Here is a 24,289-nt window from a genome sequence, read left to right as displayed (position 1 = left end):
CTACTATATAATAATTTAAAGCATCTGCCAAAGCAGTGATTAATATGAAGTAGATTAATATATCTATCATAGATATTTGTTGGTTGTATATAAATGGATACTTCTGCTTTACATGATTTATGCTTTTCATTTCCTTAGCAAGACCTTTTTCTCCATAGATAAGTCTCTGAACTATCATAGAATCTAATAATAGAAGCTGCAATTATTACTTTAATGAATAATCAAAACAGACTTGGTTGATGCAGCTGGGCTTTGCCATGGGAAAAAAAACCAACACGATTGTAAAAAACAAAAAAATAATAATAGTAGTAAGTCATGCAAATCTTGTGAATTACTCCTGCTAGATTTTACGTTGATTACTACGTCCTTATTTTAAAATAAGCTGGGGTCAATTATACATTATAAATGATCTGGAGAAACTGTAGAGAAATCAAAGAAAAATTAGCAAAGTGATTAATACAACAGAAAATTATTTATATTAAAGAAAAGCTAAAGGATTGAAAGCTGTTTTATATAGCAAAAAAACTCCAAAAAACCTAACAGTCAAGTTCATTATTGTCTTCAAGTAATGACAGAATGCTGAACATTTTATCACTATGGCAACAGAAGCCCAAAGCAGGAGAAACAGGCTTAAATTCTAACAGAAAAGATTCTATCTGGCCAAAATGTGGGACCATAATAGGCTACACATTAGAATGGGGTTCCTGGGAGGGCCTCTCCCCTCTTTCTGGAAATTGTCAAGGAGAGATAAACAAACAAAAAAACCTATCTGTCCTGAATAGTTAAAAAAAATGTACCCATCTAAAAGCAAAGGGATGGGCAAGACTGGCTCTCAAAATCCATTACAGATTTATGATTTTAGAATCTTAGCCACTAACAATTTAAATTTACAGTTCATCTAACCTGACATAAGTAAATAATACATATACCTCTGCCTGAAGTAGTTCTGTACTAAGTAATGTGAATCAAGAACTTTGTCTCAAAACATAACCTACAACTTAATGAATAAGATTTTTAAAAGCCTCTCAACTTTAATCTATATAATTAAAGAAGTCACTAAGATATTAGAATTAAAAGGCAGATACAAAGAACTTCCAGCTGCTGAAGACAACAGCAGATGTCTAGCTCTGTGTTATACACATATTCTGCAAAAACAATACAGGAAAGTAAGGAGAACAAATAAAGCCACACAAAAACACACCCTTAGCATAACTGGAAGACTGAAATGCCCAAATTTCAAAACTGTAAATAAAATGAAGGAAAAAAATACCAATTCCAGCAAGTGATCGCTCATGCTCCTACCTGCAAGTCTTTGCAATAAGCAGGGGCTCAACGCATGTCAATGGACTTAACTCCTCCATTATTTATTAAAATAAAAAGATCTCCAATTTGGCTCATAAAGCAAGACCCAACTACATGATATATACAAAACACACATTTACAAAATCAAAGTGATTCTGAAAATTCAGAAATAAGGGGACAAAAGCATACTATGCAAATGGAAACTGTAGGAAAATAGGAGTAGTGATGATAACAGACAATGTAAAATTCAAGCAAAAAAAGGTTAAATTACAAAAAGCATTTTTCATATTAAAATCACAATTCATAATTAAAATATAATTGTCATGAAAATTGTTATATTGTACCAAGTAACACAGTCACCTTTCTGAAGCAAAAACTATAGTCATAAATAAAAAACATACTAAAAATAGGAGACTTTAAAGATCATTCTTTGTACAAGACAGATCAAGTGGACAAAACATAAGTCCACAGAAGACCTAAACATCACAGTTAATAAGGTAGATCTTATGAATATATATCAAACTTTAGACTCTTATAATTGAATACTTTCCACATATTATGTAACACTCACAAAAATTAATCATATACTATTAATATAAGGCTGTGACTGGGGCATATACTATTAATATAAGGCTGAGCGCAGTGCCCAGAATGCAAAACTGAAGGAGACATTCATTCTAAGATTCCTGCAAATGCAGGGTCAGCACGAGAGTATCTCAAATTTTGCACCCTGGGTGCCACACTTGTCTCACCCTAGTCCTGGCCTTGATGTATTAGATTACAAAGAAACATTAGTATGTTCCATAAAGTAGAAATAAACAATACTTTTGGATCACAATGTAATAAAACTAGAAATTAACAACAAAATTTTTTAAAAGGCTCTCCCACTTGGAAATTCAAAAACCTTGTGTTATAAACTAAAACACACCACTTCAAAATTCATGTTGAAGTCTCAACCCCCAGTACTTTAGATATGACTGCATTTAGAGATAAGGCCTTTAAAGACGTAATTAAGGTTAAATGAGGTATATGGGTGGCCCCTGATCCAATATGACTGGTGTCCTTATAAAAGGCAGAGACACCAGGGATGCAAGCATACAGAGAAAAGGCCATGTGAGAATACAGTGAGAAGGTGGCTATCCGCAAGCCAAGGATAGAGGCCTCAGGAAAAACTAAATCATTCCATAACTTAACCTCTGACTTCTAGCCTCCAAAAGTGCAAGAAAACAAATTTCTGTTGTTTAAATCACCCAGTCTGTGATGTTTTGTTACAGCAGACTTAGCAAACTAAGGTATCTTCTGTTAAACAACTCTTGGGTAAAAAGGAAAATACAAAGTGAAATTAGAGCGTTCAAAAAAAAATGATAACTAAAACACTATACATCATGATCTATGGGATACATTTAAAGCAGTGATGAGAGAAAATTCTCAGCACTAAATACTCTTACTAATAAAAATGAAAGAATAATCATTAGAATCAAATTCGTATCTTAAAAACAAAATGAACAAAATAAACTAAAAGAAAGCCCAAGATATATAACATGATCTCTAAGAAATCAACAGAGCAGCTATTAGAATCCTGGGACTTTAGCAAGGTCACAGGATTCAAGATAAATACATAAAAAGCCAATTAACTATATTTCTATATGCTAGCAATGAACACTTAAAAAGTAAATTTAAAGAAAAACTCCATATATAGCAACACAAAATACTTAGGAATAAAATTTAACAAAAGATGAGCATGATGTATATAATGAAAGCTACAAAACACTGCTGAAAGAAACTAAAGAAGATGTAAATAAATGGAGAAATGTGAGATATTCATGGATTGAAACACTCAAAACTCTTAAGATAACAATTTTCCTCAAGCCTATAAATTCAATCCCAATAAAAAGTTTTATAAGCTTTTTAGAAAAAAGTGACAAGCTGATTTTAAAATTTACATTGAAAGACAGACCTACTAAATTTGACTGGCTTAAAAAAAAAAAAAAAAAAAGACAGACCTAGAAGAACCAAAAGAATTTAGACAAAAAAGAAGCTAGAAGACTTGCACTACCTGAATCAAACTTACTATAAAGCTACAGCAAACAAGATGGTGTGATGCTGGTGTGAAGCTAAGACATACAGATCAATAAAATAGAAAAGAGAATCAAGAAACAGACCCATACCTATATGGTCAATTAATTTTCAACAAAGGTACAAAGATACTTCAATGGGGGAAAAAATAGTCAACAAATGGTGCTGGAAAAACTGAATACCTATATGCAAATAAAAAATAAATATTTACCCAATCCACACCCAAAAGAAATGAAGTCATTTTATCAAAAAGACACCTGCACTTGAATGTTTATCACAGCACAATTCACAATTGTAAAGATGTGGAATCAACCTAAGTGCCCTTCAATTCATGAGAAGATAAAGAAAATGTGGTAGGGGTGTGTGTGTGTACATCATGGAGTATTACTCGGCCATAAAAAATGAAATAATGTCATTTGCAGCAACTTGAATGGAACTAGAGACCATTATCCTAAATGAAGTATCTCAAGAATAGAAGACCAAATACCATAAGTTCTTACTAATGAGTGGGGGCTAACTGATGGGTACATATGCACACAAAGTGATATAAAGGACATGAGACATCAAGAAGAGGGGTAGGTGGGTGTAGGATAAAAACTTACCTGTTGGGTACAATAAACACTACTCTGGTGATGGGCACACAAAAAGCCCTGACTTAAGCATTATACAAGATATTTATGTAAAAAAAAAATAAAACAAAACAGTGTACCTCCTTAATTAATATTTCAAAATTGAAAATATCTACAATAACAAGTGTAAGAATGTGAAACAAATGGAATTCTCATACATTGCTACACAGAATGAAAACATTCTGGAAAGTGTTTCCACTTTGGAAAGCAGTATTTCTGTATGTTATAAAATTAAATATGTACTTACCATATGACTCAGCAATCCCATTTCTGGGTATGTACTCAGAAGAAATAAGAACATATTTCTACAGAAAGACTTATACATAAATGCTCACACCAGCATTATTCATAACAGCCCCAAGCTAAAAACAACTCAAATATTTGTCCATCCACAGGAGAATGGATAGACAAATCACATTATATTCATTCAATAAACATTAATCAGCAGTAAAAAGTAATGAACTACTGACACATGCAACAACATGGAGAAACAGTGGTTGTCTAAGGCTGGGGATCAGGGGGAGAGGCCAACTACAAAAAGACATAAGGTGGGAGGATTATCTGAGCCCAAGAGTTTAAGACCAGCCTGAGCAAAAGTGAGACCCAGTCTCTACAAAAAGTAGAAAATTAGCTGGGCATAGTGGTGTGGGCCTGTAGTCCCAGAGAATCCAGAGGCTGAGGCAGGAGAATCACTTCAGCCCAGGAGTCTGAGGCTGCAGTGAACTATGATTACCTCACTGTACTCCAGCCCAGGTGACACAGCAAGACTCTGTCTCAAAAACAAGACAAAACAAAAGACCTGGGGAAACTTTTAGAGGGATGGAACAGTTGTATTTTTATTGTGGTGATGGTTATACAACTATATATAATTATCAAAATTCATCAAGTTGTATATTATTTAAATGGGTAAACTTTATGTACATTAAACAATAAAACTGTAAAAACTTTTTGAATGGCAAAAAATACAGAAAGTAAATATAAAAGCAGAAATTAATGAGGTAGAAAAATAGGAAAACAGTTGATCCAATAAATCAAAATCCTAATTATAAAATTACGCTGAACTGTATGCTTTCAAAGTTAAAATGGTAAATTTTATGTATATCTTACAATAAAAAATACACAAACCACAATAAAAAAATAAAATATACAAAGCACTAGTTGACTGAGAAAGGAAGATAGCACATGTACAAAATAAGAAATAACAAAGGGAAAACAAGCAATGAAATAGAAAAAAAATTATGAAGAAAAACTTTTATATACCTGTGTAAATAAGTTTGAAAACATATAGAATTCCTTATGAAAATGCAGATTATAAAAACTGACTACATTAGAGATAGAGCTTAAACAGGCTGATTTCTGTAGAAGAAACAGATAAAGCTATCCAAGGACTGTCCCAGAAAAGGGCACCAAGCCTGGACGGGTTCACAGGGGAATTCTACCACGTCTTCAAACACATTATGGTCCTACAGCACCATATTTGTCCCAGAGCATCAAACACCAAAGAAAATGTCTTAATCCTTTTTAGGAACAAGGTTAACACTAATGCCTAAGCCTGAAACATTACCCACCCACCCATCCCCCTAAAAAAAGAAAAAAATTACAGACCAAGAGTTACATAAACCCCCACCTTTAACAAAGAAACAAAAAAGAGAAACTAAGATCAAAGGGAGTTTGTTCCAGAAATTAAGGCTGGTTTAATATTAAGAAATCTATTAATACACCATCTTAATAAATTTAAAAGGGAAAAACTCATGATTGTCTCCAGAGATGCTAAAAAAAATCATCAGACAATTTTTAACATCATGCCTAATAAAAACACAAGAAAATAAAAATTGATGAATACTTTCCTAAATGATAAAACATACATATATTTCAATCCTAAAGCTAGCAACTTAATCAATGAAGAAAGAGTAGAGACAGTTTCAACAAGATGAGGAATAAGGAAAAAATGTCTATGATCTCTAACACACTCAGTATTTTATTAGAGGTACTTGCCAGTGCAATCAGATAAATCAATTAGCAGCACAGGAATAGGTAAAGAAGTAATATTATCTCTATTTGTAGATAATATGATAGTATACTTGGGAAACCCTAGATAACTCATAATCAAACGAACTCAAACAATAAAAGAATTTGGTAAGTTAGTAAAATATAAAATTAACCTATAAAAACTGATTTCGTAAACAAACAATACCAGTTGAAGGACAAAACACATTTACAATAGCAACAAGAATTAAATATTTAGAAATAAGCTTAACAGAAAATGTGTCCAAACTACACATAAAGAAAGTTTTAAAACTCTCTGGAAAAAACACAAAAGGAAACTTCAATAAATGGAAATGTATCTCTGTTGCTGAAAAGGACAACTCAACATCAGAAAGATGTCAGTTCTCCCTAAGTTTAAAAATTTAGGCCGGGCGCAGTGGCTCATGCCTGTAATCCTAGCACTCTGGGAGGCCGAGGCGGGCAGATTGTTTGAGCTCAGGAGTTCGAGACCAGCCTGAGCAAGAGTGAGACCCCGTCTCTACTAAAAATAGAAAAGAAATTATACGGACAGCTAAAAACATATATAGAGAGAAAAAATTAGCCGGGCATGGTGGTACATGCCTGTAGTCCCAGCTACTCAGGAGGCTGAGGCAGGAGGATTGCTCGAGCCCAGGAGTTTGAGGTTGCTGTGAGCTAGGCTGACGCCAAGGCACTTTAGCCCAGGCAACAGAGTGAGACTCTGTCTCAAAAAAAAAAAAAAAAAAAATTAATGCAGAGGATTCGGGGGAGATGGTGCAATAGGAAACACCAAAAATCCACCTCCCCACCAGGCAATAACTGCACTGGCAGAAACTATCTAAGTATTTTGGAAATCTGGAGTCTACTGAAGGCTTACAACTTCTAGTGGAAGGCTTGGACTGTAAATTGTGGTTAATTTCAGTCAATTTCAGCTGTTAGTAGCAGCTACCCATCCTATATTCCCAGACTCATGGCAGGCATCTTGCAGAGTTTCAGGAGCAGCTTGCACAGAGCTTGGGAGTCAGTGTGGTAAAAAATCACCCTGTCCTCCAAATATTAGGGATCTATGCTCTGATTACTGATGGCTGCTTATGATCCCAGAGGTGCAAAGACATAGGCAGCTATTGTTGTTGCTCCTCCCCCAACTGTTGAAAGTCCCTCCTCTTCAGGCTGAGTGACTACCAGGGGATTTAAAGGGCTGGCACCCCTGAAGGGTCATTTTCCCATTTGTGCTGTTTTGGAAGCCAGACATTAAAGACTAAGGATACTCAAAAGCAGCTGCATATAGGAGGAAAATCAGAAAATGACTGTGAACACCCAGAGAAAGGCAAAGGTTCAGAAAAGACCTGAGAAGGCCTTAAGTTTATACCACAGGCTGATCTTTGGTACAGACAGATGTTAAATGTAATCCCCTTGGTAACCACAAATAAAATGGCTACATAATATGAACAAAAGGAAATAAGAAAGGAATTGAAATGTTTCACAACAATAAAAACAAGCACAAAAGACAGTAACGTAAGAAATGAGGAACAAAAAAGATTTAAGACATATAGAGAACAAATGACAAAACAGAATTCCCTACTTATTAGTATTTTCTTTAAATATACATGGATTAAAGTTTCCAATCAAAAATCACAAACTGTCAGAATGGATTAAAAAACATGACATAATTACACGCTGTCTACAAGATACTCACTTAAGATCCAAAGTTACAAATAAACTGAAAGTGAAAGGATGGAAAAAGACATCCCATACAAACAGTAACCAAAAGATAGCAGGGACAAACTGTCAGATAACATAGACTATAAATCAAAAAAGCTTACAAGAGACTAAGATATTATGTAATAATCAAAGATTCAATATAGCAAGAAGATTTAACAATTATAAACATTTATATACCTGATAATCAAACTATCTGATGCAAAAATTGACAGAACTGAAGGAAGAAACAGACAATTATACAATAATATTGGAGACTTCAAATAGACAACCAGACCAGTGAAATAGAATAGGAAGTCCAGACATATATCCAAATATAAATGGAAATTTAAAATGCGGTAAAAGTATCATCCTGAATCATTGGAGCAAAGATAAGTCTTTAATAAAAGTGTGGGAAAATCCATCAGCCATTTTGAAAAAATAAAATTAAATCCATACCTCACTACATACACAAGAACCTACTCCAAATACATCCGAGAAGTAAATATGAAAAATGAAACTATACAAGCAAAAAAAAAGTGAATTCCTATTTAACCTCAGTTCAGGGAAAGACTATGACTTAAAATCTAGAGGCAATAACAGATTAATAAATTTGATAATATAGTAAAAATTTTTGCACAGCATTTGAAAAATACCAAAAATAGTCAAAAAACACCTGACATAACTGGGAAAAAATATGTGCAGCATAATCCTAATTTAAGAACTCTTGAGGAAAAAGACCAAAGAAACAATAGGGAAAGGTATGAACAATTAATTCACAAACAAAAAAGATATAAAACTGGTCTTAAAACATATGAGAAGTTGTTCAACCTTGTTTAGGAGGTTGTAATAGGAGAAATGCAAATTCAACTACACTGAGATGCAAAGTGGTACATTTCTCTTGGATGAGAATTAGGTAATATCTAACAAAACTGCATATGCATTTACCTTTTGACCCACCTATTTATTTCAGGAATATACTCTGAAGATAAACCTCCAACGATATGAAAATACATACACATAAAAGACTGACTGTATCATTGGTTGCAATCATAAAATACTGGAAACCAAATACATAGAACATTTGAATAAACACTGATACATATACACAATGGAGTGCTATGCAGCTGTAAAAAAAGAATGAGGATAATCTCTATGAATTAATATGTAGCAATTTCCAGGATATATTGATAAGAAAGAAGAAATAAAATATACATGCATCTGATATTTGTGGGGGGAGGTGGAAGAGGAGGACCAGAAGGATAAACCAGAAACTAATGAGATTAATTACAGGGAGGTAGAGTAGATGGGAAAAGATGAGGGAATGGCAACAGGGTAGAATAGATGTAGGAACTGGCACTTTTTTAGTAGTTTTTTATATATTGTAATTCTGTCCTTTAGAACCAGGTTGATGGTTCACATACCACATATATTAATAAATAAAACAAACAAGGATGAGGTAGGGAACCAAAATAGAATAAAACAGAAACAAATACACCTTTTTTTATAAGTGACTAACAAAACCACATTGAAGGAAGGTTTGGTGTTAAAAATCCTAAGTAACTTTGGAAAACAGTATTTCAACTATACACTGTAAGGCTAGAGACAAAAAGAACTACACAGAAATATTACACATTAGTTAACAGGTTTGCATTTCACTGAGTTATGAGTTAGCAATTCCCAAACTTTATGTAAAATTCTAGGATTTTCTTTCCCAAATTTTACTTTACGTAAAATTCTAGGATTAAAGAAATAAGTAAATACATTATAAATAATGAGAGCCAAGTTTCTCACTGTCAAAGGAGTTGCAAATATGAAAAGAGAGAACACCATAAGGAGCTCCATGGTGTTAGAATGGAATTGGAAATATCAATATAAACTCAAGATTACTTATACACATACAGAAAAATGAAGATATATTAATAAATGTGTATATTTGTGTTTATGTAAACATTTCCTAGCTCAGTTCACTGAGAGGGCCTAGAAAGAATGACCCCTGGCAACGATAAGCATCCCTAGCGCTGAGATTTTGGTTTCCAAATACCATTCTCCAATTAAAAAGGAACCACAGTATCTTAGAGAAATAGCTAATTCCATGGCTGGGGCAGGGAAAGTAAAAGAGGAGCATAAAACGTCCTGTGATGCCAGAAAATAAAAAGAACCTCAAAAATTGGTGGGATTATGTCAAAGGGACACAGGATTCAACCTGAAAGGGCTTTCAGTGGCCAAATCTGAGAATATTTGAGCAACAAAATATTATAATCCACAGAAAAAATAAGAATCTAAGTCCATAATGATATAATATTTAGAAGAGAAGGGAAAGCTCTCCCTTTCAGGAGAATTCCAAGTAATAAATGAAGACAGAATAATAGAAATAGAAAAATCACCACTTGGCCAACCACAGAGTAATAATTGTTTTGGGCAAGAATTATTAATGGATGCTAAAATTAGTGGAAGAATGTATGATAACAAAGTACAATGAGAATATTTACACAGTCTCAAAGTATCATATGGGGAACCATAGCATAACTATATATTACAGAAGGAAAAAGTAGTAATTTTACAGTGGAAAAATCTGGCAGATACCACCTCAACCAGTGATCAAGGTTAACATCGCCAGTGAAGGGGACAAATCATGATCTCCTGATACGATGCATTGAGGACACATGATTGGTTTTATTTTTGCTAAAAATGAATAACCTGAATTTAATCGTAAGATCATGAAGAATGTAATACAAACCCAAATTGAGAGATATTCTACAAAATAGCTGACTAGAATTCACCAAAAGTTTACTATGTTCCAAATTAAAGGAAACTAAGTAAAGGCAGTATGTGATCCTGGATTGCATCTTAGACCAGAAAAAGGACTTAAGCAGAACATTTGGCACAATTTGAATAAAGTCACTATATTTGATCATAGTAATGTTTGATTTCCTGATTATATGTTAATTTTTTAATCTTGATTAATATAATAGGGTTATATAATAATATGTTAATATTTGGAGAATCAAAGTGAAGGGTATATGGGAATTCTTTATACTACTTTTACATCATTTTGGTAACTCTGACGTTATTTCAAAATGAAAATTTTTAAAATATATATGCATATATAACCTAATACTCTGAAGTTCCCTTCTGGCCGACTCCTCTGCCATCTGTGACGCCCGCAATTTCTCTTCACACTGATCCTTCTCCGATTGCCTCAGGACATCATGTTCCACTTTCATTTTCTCTAAATCTGCTAATCTGTTCTCAAGTTCTAACCTAAAACAACAGATGATAATTATGTTATAAGAACAACAATAAAGATGATATGACAGCAAAATGTTTTCATTTGCAAGGAGATTTCACTCAAACTAAGGTAATTAAGTACTTACTTTTCCTCTTGTAATACCACAAGTTTTTGATAACCTTCTTCCCTGGCAGCTTGTACTTTACGTATTAATTCACGATCCTTTTCTACTAAGAGCACTTTGTGGTGTTCAACAGCTGATTTGAGAATCTCATTGTCTGACTGTAATCCTAGTATATTTTTAAGGAGAAAAATATACTATATTCAGTGTTACTAAGATGAAAATAATCGCAATTAAGAGCAAGCATTCATAAGCCAATGAGACAAAAGAATGTAAAAAATCTCTCCGGATATGTATTCTCAAAGATCCTTACTCACTGATAAATCTTAAAATAAGAATGAAAGAGACTAAAACTCAGAGTTAATTTTTCTGTCATTTTATTTAGCATGTACACAAATACTTTCATAAAATATTATATACATTTACTCATTTGAATCTTGAGAGCTGAGGCAATCAACCTGGATGATATCCAAAGAGGTTTACTTCACCTCTAAAGGAGTTCTGTGACCTAAGCTCCAAGACAACATCGTAACACAGCTGGCCAGTGGCACAGTGAATAAAATCACAAAACCCTTCAGAACCTGTGATTCTAGCAGAACTGCTAGATTTCTAGCAGAACTGCTAGATTTCTAGCAGAAATATAAATAACATGGAAACTTTCAGCTTTGTCTAATGAATTCACAAATCTCCCTCATCATGAGATGGCAAGTACTTTGCAGACAGAATAACTAAAGCAAATTCATATCAACTTAAAATAAAAACAGAATGCAGCACTAAATCCCAAACTCTTAAGTTCCTAGGAAAATTTATTTCCTAACTCTATGGAAATCCATGAGTCAACAAGTAGAAATTAACAATAAAAAAAAAAAAAAACATTCACAGCAGTTAAGTACAGTGGCACAAGTCTGTAGTCCCAGCTACTTGGGAGACTGAGACGGAAGGACTGCTGGAGCCCAGGAGTTCAAGGCCAGCCTAAGCAACATAGTGAGACTCCATCTAAAAAAAAAAAAATCATTATGCACTCTCTCTGAAACTACAGAGGCCAGTTCAACTACAGACCAACTCTCGGACAGCTGTAGGCCAAAGGCAGCTTACTTAAGTCCTTAAGAAAGTTAGAAACAATATCGATTCCGAGAAAACTTGATGAGATGAACATTCTAAGACTAAATCGGAGCTTAAAAATAAACCTACACTGAACTAGGCTCCAACAACTAGCCGAAGGTCTACCTAAAAATTAGAAAATATTAAACCTGGAACCCACCTATCTTCCTAATCCTTTAGACTTAAAATGTCCTACGACTAATAACTACATGATCTAAACAGCTTTAAAATTATAAACCCAGGAAGTATAGAATTCCATTTTCAAAGTTTTATATAATTTATGTATTAATCAAATAACTATGACATAATAAGATTGATTTTTTTAAAAAGTTATATCTCATAATGAACAAAACATTCAATATATAAGCAAAAACATTCCACGTTTTTAAAATTCAAGTAAGCTGAAAATCTAGAAATAAAAATTCAGGTTGATCTATTTTAATACTTTAGTTTATTATTTGAAAATAATAAAAAGCATGGGAAACCATACATTACCATCCAGTTCACTTTGAATGTTATTCCTTTCTCTTTCTAACTCACTCTTAGCTCTTGCTGCCTCCAGTTTGATGTCTGTTATTTCTAGTTTGCTTGAATGTTTAAGTTCTTTTACCTGTTGGTAATCAGAAATTGAAATTACTATTGGTCATTTTCTTGTCACTCAATACCACAAAACATAAGTGGAAATGAGAAAATGCTTTGATAGCAGAGTATGGAGTGTTAAGTACCTTCCAGGCAGAAAGGTGTATCAGTGCCTGGAACAGTACTTAGCATGAGGAGATACCAAGAAAACAGTCTTTTCCTAATAGAACTGAGACATTTCTTTACAAATATCTGGGTGGGGTCATCTGGCTTAATCTTGCCTTAAAAGACTTAAGTGCAAGTATCTAAAATCAAATAGTCAATGACTGAAACACCTGTAGGGAAAAAAAGTGAACCTTCCTTTAAGAAAGTGCTGGGACAAAGAAGGCACTCTAAACAGAAGGAACAGCATATAAAATGTTACGTAAGTATAACATCACATGGTCTGATCTTAAAACAGTGAGTTACGCACTATAGGTAGAGCAGAGGGAGGTATGAAATCTGTGGAGAAGTGGCAGGGAATAAACTGCACATGCCAAACAAAAGGGTTATTTTGAAGGTAGCACAATTAACTCTAATGCAAATGTGTTAGATTAAGAAACTGAAGGTAAAGAAATTAAGAGGGAAGGAATTAATAAAGAAAAGAATCAACTGAATTTGGTAACTAAATAATGTACATGTATATACATGTGCAAGCATGGGTGGGGGGTGCGAGGGAGAAACACGCATTAATATAAATCGTATAAATTTAATCTTTTATTGCCAAAATCTGATTCTTTTAAAGCCCCAAGTGAATGTAAATAATTGTCAATACTTTTAATGTAACTGAAAATCATATAACATTTTTCAGTCTTCACTGAGATATCCTTTTTGAAGGCTGAATAATTCTAGTTCATAAGTAGTATTCCTTCTTTCGTTCAACAATATTTACTGAACACCTAATCATATGCCAGGCACCATTTTAGGAGCTGAGGATACAACAGCAAACAAGAAAGCCTTGTCTTTCCAATTAACTGCACTACTCTCTAACACTTCCCGTAGCCCTTCTCTTTGGTAAGGTGCTTCTAAAATTAGATATCATATAGTAAAGATTTTATCAATACAGATATAAAGGTTAAATAAACCTGTATTCTGACTTATTACACTAACATATAAAACTATGAAATCAGGGTAGAAATCTATAAACATATACAAGTCAAATATATAAAATGTGAGATGGCAGGAATAGGAGGATAAAGGATAATTTATTTAGAGTCCAATAAGACCCTACAAGAACTGGAGTTGGGAGTGAGACAAACCAGGAAGAAGTCCTAGAGCAAAGAGGGAAAGGACAAGAAATAAGTGTAATATTGGCAGAGATGCCCTTGACAAAAAGCCCTGAAAATGCTGCAAGGAATGGTTTCATGCAAAATTCTCATTTAAAGGAAACAAACACAAAAGTTGATATTGTACTGCCTTTGTATTGCTAACTACAATAAGACAACCCTCCAAATTAACTTGCAGACTTTTAAATGTTAGTACATAAAACAGCTACCTTGTGCTGACATCAGTCTTGCATTTTTAAAACTCCTTTCTGAAGTTCTTTTCTTTAAGTCTCATAAAATGATGTTTAACTACACGGAAGCCCCTAAGAAATTATATTTAACACTTAAACTTTCTGTAGATTGAATTTATTACATTATAATTTCATGGAAATACAATTTAAATTATAAATGCTTTAAAAATTTGAATAATGACAATCCAATCACTATGACAGACGTAATTATAACGTGCTATTATATACTAACTGTAAAAGGTTAAGAATGATATAGCAGCTCAGTAACAAACCACAGGTAGCTGTTTTAAGTATGAGGCAGAAAATTAGAACCATCTTATTTCATAGAAAGTTGATTCATTTCATAGTAACTTTAAGAACTACAAAATAAAAACCTTATTCATTTCACCCTGCGTATGCTGAAATGAGAAAATATTTTCAACTACACTATAATTATTGAAACTGAAAAGACAGTGGACAGGAAGTGAAGCAACAGGTGAGGTCTGACTTCACGACTACTTGTATTGTTAAACTAGTGGTATATGCTCAAACAATTTACTTGTCCTCTCTTCATTCAAATTTACTCATTTATGGATCTTAAGTTTTTCTTTAGTGCCTTATTTCTGTAATCATAACATAATGAATGCACTTATACTAATAGTTAATTGTTATCTTCCTAAAAACATACTAAAAGGAATTATTAATATTAAAAATAAAAAACTTACATGAAAATTTATTACTCAGTAATGACAAATAGCACTTTTCTATGAGTAACTGAACCAAATCCCAAATAGCCACAATAGTTTCTTTCTGCCTCTAGATCCCTGGTCCTTAATTTCCTTTGTAATCAGACTCCAAAAATCCTAAGAACCTCCTATTTAAATAAAATGCACAATATTAAAATGTTACATAAAATTTCAAGAGATTCATGGTCTTCTAAAGATTCTCTGGGCCAAGTCACCTTTTCACAAAATGTCTTCCATGTACATTCTGGCCTTTATACTGTGAATTTGCTTTACACTTTTCAGAGATTACAACTAACACAACTTTAATAAATGTAAAAAATGGCAATACTGAACATTTTACAGGAGTTCAGAATCTGTTAAAGTATACATCGCTACACAATGACACAAAACAATATATATAAGAAACAGAAATATAGCTTAAAAATGTGTTATCTAGGAAGTTGTGGATTCAAATTCCAAAGCGATGGTACTGAAATTATGATCGTTTTCAAAGTTCTGTAAATGGTATGATCTTATTAATTTAGCTAAAAAAGGATAATTCTGTGGGATGGCTTCCTTAAAACTATTTTTTACTGGTGTTCTAAATATCAAAAACCTCGTGAGGTAACTAGAAGAATGTACCTCACTGTGAAACATCTTTAAGGACATCATTTTCAAGCCATCTTTGGTAATACCTTTTAATGCAAGATTGATAGTCATACTGACATAACTTTGTTCTAAAATCTAACAAACATTTATAAATTTGAATAATTTAGACAAACACACCCCAGGTGTTCCTTTGCATTGCAAACAACCATTTGCTAGAAGTGCAAAATGTTGATGAAAATTTCAAGTTGCAAAGAAAACTGTGACAGTCATGTTTGAAATAGTATTATAAAATTTATCCTTCCAATGGAAACTTTTTACATGCAAGATGTTGAAGGACGGTTTTTAACACTCCATTTATATGTAAAATAATGCAAGTGTGCCTTTAAAAAGACAAGCAACTCTGAGCAGTGTGTGTTAATAAACAAGCTCAGAGAAACAAATAATACCGTACTAAATTGCTGTTCTTCCTTCAGCAGAGTAGGAGCAATCATCTATGCTCAAACTCCAAAAGGAAAGAGCAATAGAGAAGGGTGTATGTACAGAAAAAAGAAGAGAAATCAGGGTCAGTACATAGGTGAGCCAGGGAGCTTAGGTAAAATATACTGCAGGAAAAGTACCTGGTGATCCCCAAAAGTGAAGCCACAGTGGAAGTCCAGCATATCTAATGTCCTATTGCTACATCTATGCTTCCAGTTATTCCAACAGGCAGTCTGGCTACTCAGGTCTAGAACAATGTGTTACAAATACTGGGTACTCAATATTATTTTTACAAAATTGAAAATACTTTAAACTGGAATTGGAAGAAAAGCACGAAAGAACTCTTTGTATCCTAAATTTACTCTATTGTGTTTTGTATCTATTTTTTTTGTATACCCTATAATTGGAGGCATTCAATATATATCTGTTGAATATACAATCTACTTAATCAAGAAGTAACCAAATTATTAATTTATTTTCTAGTAGGACTTACACAATCTTAGTAGGCTGAAAGGGTTCTTAGAGATCAGCTAGAACAACACCTCTTTTCACTTATGAGGAAATTGGATCCCAATGATGTTAAGTAACTCACCTAAGGTTACACACAGTTACTGATACAGCGAGGAACAGATCAGTCAATGAGCTCAAAATTCTGTATTCTTTGTTACATTATTTTTTTTATTTAAGGATATCATTAGTGTATAATCATCGCCATTATCATTTTTATCACCAGCTACTATTTAGTGTGTTAAATACTATCTTTAATCTTCACAAAAATCCCATGAGATAGGTATGATCCCCATTAAAAAGTTAAGCAAACCAGAAGTCACACAGGTGGTGAGTGAAGTGAATGAGTCAGGATTCAAAGACAGAGTCATCTGAGCCAAAGCCCATGATTTTTCCATTGCACTTCATTACCTGCTCCGAATTTTAACCTATGAACTATAAGACTGTACTTGAAATTAAAATATTTTTAAATATTTAAAAATCTTATTTGCCCAATTTTCATTTATTCTTTTTAGTGTCAGCCATGTCTACTGAATTAAATGAGACACTGGCTACAAAACCACTTTGTAAACTATAAAAAGTGTAGATAGAAATTCCAATAATAGAGTCACTAGACATATAATGCAAATGTAGGACAGTATGTGTCTGCCATAGGAAAAACTGGGTAGACCATCTCCCAAAGGTAACATCCAGTATCTTTAAAATTATGGTTTTAGCCTTTCAGGCACAGAAATCCAATTTTGTCACCACATTTAAAGAAGACTCTCAAGGTTAGATTCACATTAATAAAGTTTAAAAAGAGTGATCTATAAAGTCACAATGGCAGCTTAGTAATTATGACAAAAAAGATAACAATAACTAGAATACTCTTAAATCTGGAGGATTACTATCTTCTCTCCCTGTAGACAAAATTATACAGTAAGAAGGTTGCTTGGTGATCATGGACTCAGAGTAAACCGACTGAGATGAATGTATTCTTTCATGACTACAGATTAAGACATATTGGTTTATTCATCTCCACATTAAGAATAATCTTTTCAATGGGACCACAATAAATTCTGCTGACTAAAATTCTTTCTCCCCTCTGTCATAAACACTATTTCTGAGCTTCTCAAGCAACTGCTTGGCCAAGGAACTTATAATAAATATATTATTCCTTTAAATAAATTCATGTATTTCTACTAGGCTATAGTGAATGCCTTTTAGTCTGGGAGCCATCCTGTTTTAGGTCATTTCATATAACTCTACCCTGATAGAAGATGCAATGATTTCATTGACTCGGAAACCAGTCTTATCGCCAAGTTCTTAGAAGTGACCCAAATCCCAATAGCAGCTAATATTGAGTGATTTGTTAGACCCTGTGCTAACATGCTAACATTCTTTATACATAATATCTCATTTAATATTTGCCACAACTCTGAAGTATTAGTCCCATTTTATAGATGAAGACACTAAAGTTTCAGAGAGAAAGTGAAATGCCCAAGGTCACATAGCTTTAGAAAGGGAAAGAATTAGAATTTGAATCCAGTCTGTCTAACTCCATAAATACTTTTATCATTGCTATCCTATTTCTGGTTATTAGATTCCTTATATATATTGTATTTGAGGAAAACAAAACCTTCAAATTTGAGAAAAACCTTGTATATAAAAATGTTTTTGGCATATTCAAATTATCACATTCTTTTAAAGATAACATAAATGCAGATCACGCTACTAATATTAATTTATTCATTGAAGAAGTATTTATTGAGTACCTACTATGTGCCAGCACTGTTCTAGGAGCTGGAGAAAAAGTATTGACAAAAACAATGTCCCTGTTCTCTCAGAGCTTACATTTGATTGCGGGGAAGATAGTGGGAAAGAAAAAGTGAGACAAAAACTAAATAAACATAAATATATCAAACAGTATTAAGAGCTGTGAAGAAAAATAAAGCAGGTAAAGAAGACAGTATGGCAGAGGGAGAGGAAAGATGCTATTCTACTAAGTGAAGACAAGGAAGGTCTCTCTGCTTAGGTGCTATCTGAAAAAGGTGAAAAAGCAAGGCATGTAGATACGTGAGGGAAGACAAAGCCAGGCACACAAATGCAAAGGCCCTGGGGAAGCAGTGAGTTTGCTCAAAGAAGAGAGGGCTGGGGGAGCAAAGTGAACAGGAGGAGAAATGGATGGTAATGGCTGTGGAAAGACTGCAAGATCCAGATCATACAGGACTCTGAATGGTGGAGGGAAGACCAGCTAGCAAGCTAGCATAGAAACTGAACCTAGCTTGGACTAGAATGGCCACGGTGGAGATGGTAAGAATTGGTCAGATTCTGCATGTATTTGGAAAGTAGGATAATAGGGTAAAAAAGATTTCAATATAGAGAACTAAACTATTTAAACATAAAATGTCTTTGCCATTGTACAGTACCAAGCAGTCTAAAGCATGAAGTAGCCAGGTACAGTCTCACACCTGTAGTCCCAGCAACTTGGGAGGCTGAGGTAGGAGAATCACTTGAGCCCAGGAGCTCGAGGTTACAGTGAGCTATGATCAGGCTACTGCACTCTAGCCTAGGTGACAGAGTGAGACCCTGTCTCTAAGGGAGGTGAAAAAAAAAGAATGAAGTAGAAGCATAAGATGACATACTCCACTGGTCAATGCATTTATTTCTTATAAGGTAGAATGATACAATAAAATAAGATTTCAGTAGAGAGAACTAAACTATTAAAAACAAAATTTCTTTATCATATGGCATCCAGCATTCTAAAAGAATGAAAGAGAAACGTAAAACAACTTACTGTACTGGTCAATGTACTTATTTCTCGTTCAGCTTTATGTAATTTACTATTTAAAAAGGTATTTTGTTCACTGCTTGATTGTAGCTCTTTTTCCAAGCGTTCGGCCTGTAGTTTAGCTGATTGTTTTTCAGCCTTTTGTTAAAACAAAATATATTAAAATTTGTTCATAATTTTTCACAATTTTATCAAAATAGAATAAGCACTATTTAAAATACATGTAATAGTTATACAAAAAATTATTCAAAACCTCAACAATATTAACACGTAACAAAGTAACATGAGTTTTCTCAAGCTAATTGGTAGGCTTCAAATGAAAGATATTTGCTCCAAGAAATGTGCAACAAGATATTCTAGACAAACAACATATCAACAGCCACCAACAAAATAAAGCTCATATACTTCTTTCATGAGAGAAACCACCTAAGGCACTCATTTGGTACCTATTTACGCAACAATGATATATTAATAATTCAAACAAGTATTTTTGAGAGTTTCCAGGCCATAGCAGATATGAAAAAGCATATTAGAAGACAGAAGAGAGGGCTCACTGATAGCAGTAAGTAGTGAAAATTAAAATCTAAATCAGTGGAGATTGTTTTAAAAAGAGAGAGGAAGAGAGAAGAATTCGAAATCCTCAGCTAATCTGGAGACTTCTGAAGTACGAGCAAAGAAGCTGTTTACCTCATCACATAATTAAAATTTTTAATGAAGTCTGTAAGTTGTCAAAAAAATTTCTGGTTGGTAACTCTCATTGTACTCTTTAATTAGAAAAGAAAAACCAAAGGCTTTTAAAAACTATTTCTACTCAAAATAATTAAAATGAAAACATTTTGGCATTTAAAGGAAAAGCTTCAGTTTTATAACATCTGATTTCCTATACACAGAAGCTTCTTGATTTATGACAGCGTTACACCCTGATAAACTCACTGCAAATTGAAAATACCTAAGTCGAAAATGCATTTAATACACCTAACCTACCAAACATCATAGCTTAGCCTAGCCTAACTTAAACATACTCAGAATACTTTGCATTAGCCTACAGTTGGGCAAAATCATCTGGCAACACAGTACCCTGTAGAGAGGTTGTTTACCCTCAAGATCATGTGGCAGACTAGGAGCTGCAGCTTGGTGCCACTGCCCAGCTCAGATAGAGTCACACCACATGTATCACTAGCCCAGGAAAAGACCAAAATCCAAAATTTGAAGTACAGTTTCTAATGAATGCATATTGCTTTCACACCATGATGAAGTCAAAAAATTTTAAGTCAAATCATCTTAAGTTGGAGACTATCTGTATCTTAACTATGATAAGGAGCATATTCAACAAGTAATTTGGGGGAAAAAAACTGTTTTCTTCAAATATAAAATATCTCTGGCCACAATGATAGCCAAGAAAGTTAAAGAAATGTTTGCTGTCATGTGCTTATTTTAATTTCACCTGACAAATGGGGAACTTAAATATAGGCTCTTCTGAAAATATCACAAATGAACCATCCATCTTTTGTCATCATTCAACTTGCTCTGAAAATAATCACTATAAAAGACCTCAATGAAAAATTTCACATTGAGACTACATACTACATTCAACTGCAGTCATCCCACTTATTCTGACACTGTGTAAAATACACTAAAGATGTTAGGATGGCAACATAAACAGTCTCACTCTGAAATGCTTCATGTCTAAGGTCCAATGATACTGACAACTTTAATTCAGGAAACCAGTAAATACTGACAGAAGCTTCATGTGAAAAAATAAAAAAATTACTTCTACTCTTCAAAACGTATCAGTGTAGTCCTTATACTAGCTTGCTGGCTGGAAAATAAAAAAACAATCACCATTTTGGATTTGGATATTGAATTTTAACTACAAACCAGGTGCCTATTAATTTCCTTCCAACCCACATCATTTCATACCTGTTCTAAAGAAAACAAAAAACACTTTGAACTGCACAAAGTAAATGAAAACAATTAAACTGGTATATTTTCTACAAGTTAGGCACTAAGAACTAGAAGGAGTAAGCAAGTCTGAATAAAATGGAAACCGAGAATTTTCACACAGCAATACCTCTAGGAGTATCAGCCTAGCTCTGCCAACACTTATCTTTCTCTAGTGAACTCAGGAAAATAATTCAGTAGATGCTTGTATGCATTAGTACCCAAGTTGAATTTTAGTACTCTGGCAAGAAGCTGTCATAAGATACGTAAGATGGTATTTCTGTTCAAACAAGATTTACAATTTTAACATCTCAAATCCCAGTGTAAGGAACATAGTATTTTGGAAGAAATTATTCTTTCTGCTTGGAGATGACTTTAGTCTCCAGAAGCTCAAATATATATATATTTTTGATTTTGCATATTGTATTATGTGGCATTATAAGAGTTAAGTCATTTCAGGGAGGTGACTTGACTCCCCAAGAATAAATAATCCCTTTGTAAATGTGGTAGCATAGGCACTGCTTACAAATCAATAGCTTTCTTCTTTACAAAAAGAATACATACTCTTGGGATTCCACAAATGCGTAAGCATTACATTGGTAAGCATACATTTATGCTCTAAAAATCAAAGGCTTGTCAATTGCACTTTTAAAAAGTATGCCATACCCTACTGGGAAGCAATTAAAACCTTACCTCCAGGGATCTGACTGTAGCCTGCATCTCAGCCAATTGCCGCACCTGTATTCTTTGGACATTTTCTACCTGAGCATCAGAATTCTCTTTTTCAGCCCTTACTTCTGCTACTTCAGCCTCTAAACCTTTTAATTTCTGACACAATTGGACTTTTTCTCGAACAAGCTGTTCCACTCGTTTGCTGTCTCTTGTGGAATCAACACTAAGCAGTTGGTTATGTAGTTCTTCTTTATCTTTCTCCAGTCTTACAATCTAATAATTTGAAAGAAAGCATACAAGCTTAAATTATTGGATTTTTAGTCATGAACATGCTTTACAAATCAGTAAATTAAAATTAAAAATTGACAATATGAAAGCTCAGCTGATGAAATGAAATACAATGGAAAAAATCTAAAATGTCACATTCTTCATTCTGTACCCAGCATAACTCAAATGTGAGGGCAAAGACTTTGTCCTATATTCCCTCTATCTCCTCATGGTGTCCACATGGGGCTTAATCGGTTGCTGACTAAAATTCAAAGTTATACATACTATGAAAATAATTATTAAAAATACACCAAGTATTTTAAAATATATCAAAAACAGGGATTCATGCACAACTAAAACTCTGACCACAGCTAAGCCTTTCCTCATGTGACAGTAATTCTTGGGCTATGTCTATACTAATAAAATTATCTATTTCAAGGCAACTTAATTCACACAAACATTGCATGTCTGTGTAAATAAAAACAAATGTGATTGATGAGTGTTTTTAAATGACAGCTGGGAGTTCATTAAAGTCCTGGTTGTAATGCTGGCCTGGTTGTTAGTTCTTAGATTTAAGAAAGAATTGAAAATAATCACTCCAGGGCATGTGTTAAAGTCACTGGGGAACTTCTAGAGCAGAGACACCAGTGGTCTTGTCATTCATGCCAACTATCGCTGCCAGACCCCATGGGCCTCCAATCAGTAGGTTTCAAACTGCTTTCTCACCTCTAAGGCATTTCAGAGGCTCCTCACCTCTGGGGACTACAAAGCCAAACAATCAGGGTAGAACTCATTCTTTCCCTTTTCTGATCTCCCCAACTATCCCCCTACCACTACCCAAACCTCTATTGGTAATAATCAGGTCCTCTTTCTAGTCTCTTTTTAAATATTGGCCATATGGTCCAAATTAAGGAAAAGATTCAGCTGCTTTTTTAAAAAAAGAGTAGCAACCACTGCTGTAAACAAGACCAGGGGTTGTTTGTAGCCAGGATGAACTTCAAGTGCTCACTCTAAGCCTAAAGAAATGACAGGCAACCTAGCCAAAAGTGGCCCAAGAGACAACTGTTTGATCACAGAGCTATTAATGAATCTAAACAGTATGAGGCCTTCACCCCAGGGCAGGATCTGTTTTCTACATCTGTAAAATGGAAGGCTGAACTGGAGGCAATCTCAGATCCTTTTCAGTTCGAACACATAGTGATTCCAATTTTTTTTTTTCATGTTGAATTTAAAATATCAATGAGAAATATAGGTAGAGCCATCCAGCAAACAAAGTATCATTTTTTTTCCTAGAAAATTAAATTAATCCTTGAAGGTAGCTGTAGCATTGAGTGTGAAGCCCTCAAAAGCTCAACTAATTAGTAACTCTCTTCTACTTTTCCTCCCACACTTTACATGTAACTCTAAGTATATCACTGGGTTCGGTCCCTGACTTTTTTTCTTCCATGTATTTTTTTTCCTTCAACTAGCTTTGTAACTTTGTGCAAGTCACATTTTCATTCTGGCTTCAGTGAAATGAAGGACTTGGGCTGGTCTTTAAGGTACCATTTAGCTTTTATGAGGTAACTTAAATATGGTTTTAATGTGCTATGTTAGAGGTGTGGCGGCTCATCGAGGTCAGGAGGCAACGTGTAACTCAGATTCAGACAATGGCGCCCATTACTGAGTACTTACTATGCATCAAGTACTGAGGCTAAGCGCTCTACATGTAAACAACAGTAACAATAATTTCTCTTGTAGTTCCCATTTTACACACGGGGTCACACAGCTCACGTTCTCAGCCAGCATGTTCCCTACATTATTGCTTTCTCGGATAGTTTTGAGAGGCATCTATGTGATAGCTGAAGTGATAGCCAAAGGTATGGGACTAGATGACAGCTAGCTAATGGCTCAGTCAGGATTAGATTCCACGTTTATATCTCCTAAGCCAGAACTCACTACCAAATTATTCTTACCAAAACTGGTGATCGCTGCCTAATTTCTCTGTTCACTTATTCATTCACACAACAAATATTTACTGAGTACTTACTAAGTACCCAGCACTG

General features: G+C 34.0%; 1 protein-coding gene across 7 annotated transcripts in view; it reads right to left on the bottom strand.

Moving 5' to 3' along the window:
- Positions 1 to 24,289, bottom strand: part of CEP83 (centrosomal protein 83) — an 89,882-nt gene that overhangs the window by 26,320 nt on the left and 39,273 nt on the right. For 5 of the 7 annotated variants that reach the window (XM_045553229.1, XM_045553234.1, XM_045553233.1 and 2 more), the window contains exons 6-10: positions 21,999 to 22,250; positions 19,371 to 19,502; positions 12,659 to 12,773; positions 11,087 to 11,231; positions 10,824 to 10,973 (exon numbers count right to left, since the gene is read on the bottom strand). In XM_045553229.1, coding sequence (XP_045409185.1) covers positions 10,824 to 10,973; positions 11,087 to 11,231; positions 12,659 to 12,773; positions 19,371 to 19,502; positions 21,999 to 22,250 — 794 coding nt within the window. The other 2 variants (XM_045553231.1, XM_045553235.1) reach the window with 2 other exon arrangements.

Source organism: Lemur catta, chromosome 6 (genome assembly GCF_020740605.2).
Source record: "Lemur catta isolate mLemCat1 chromosome 6, mLemCat1.pri, whole genome shotgun sequence".
Taxonomy (NCBI): Eukaryota; Metazoa; Chordata; class Mammalia; order Primates; family Lemuridae; genus Lemur; species Lemur catta.
Note: the sequence above shows the minus strand (reverse complement) of the source record. Positions and strands in the feature narration are given on the sequence as shown.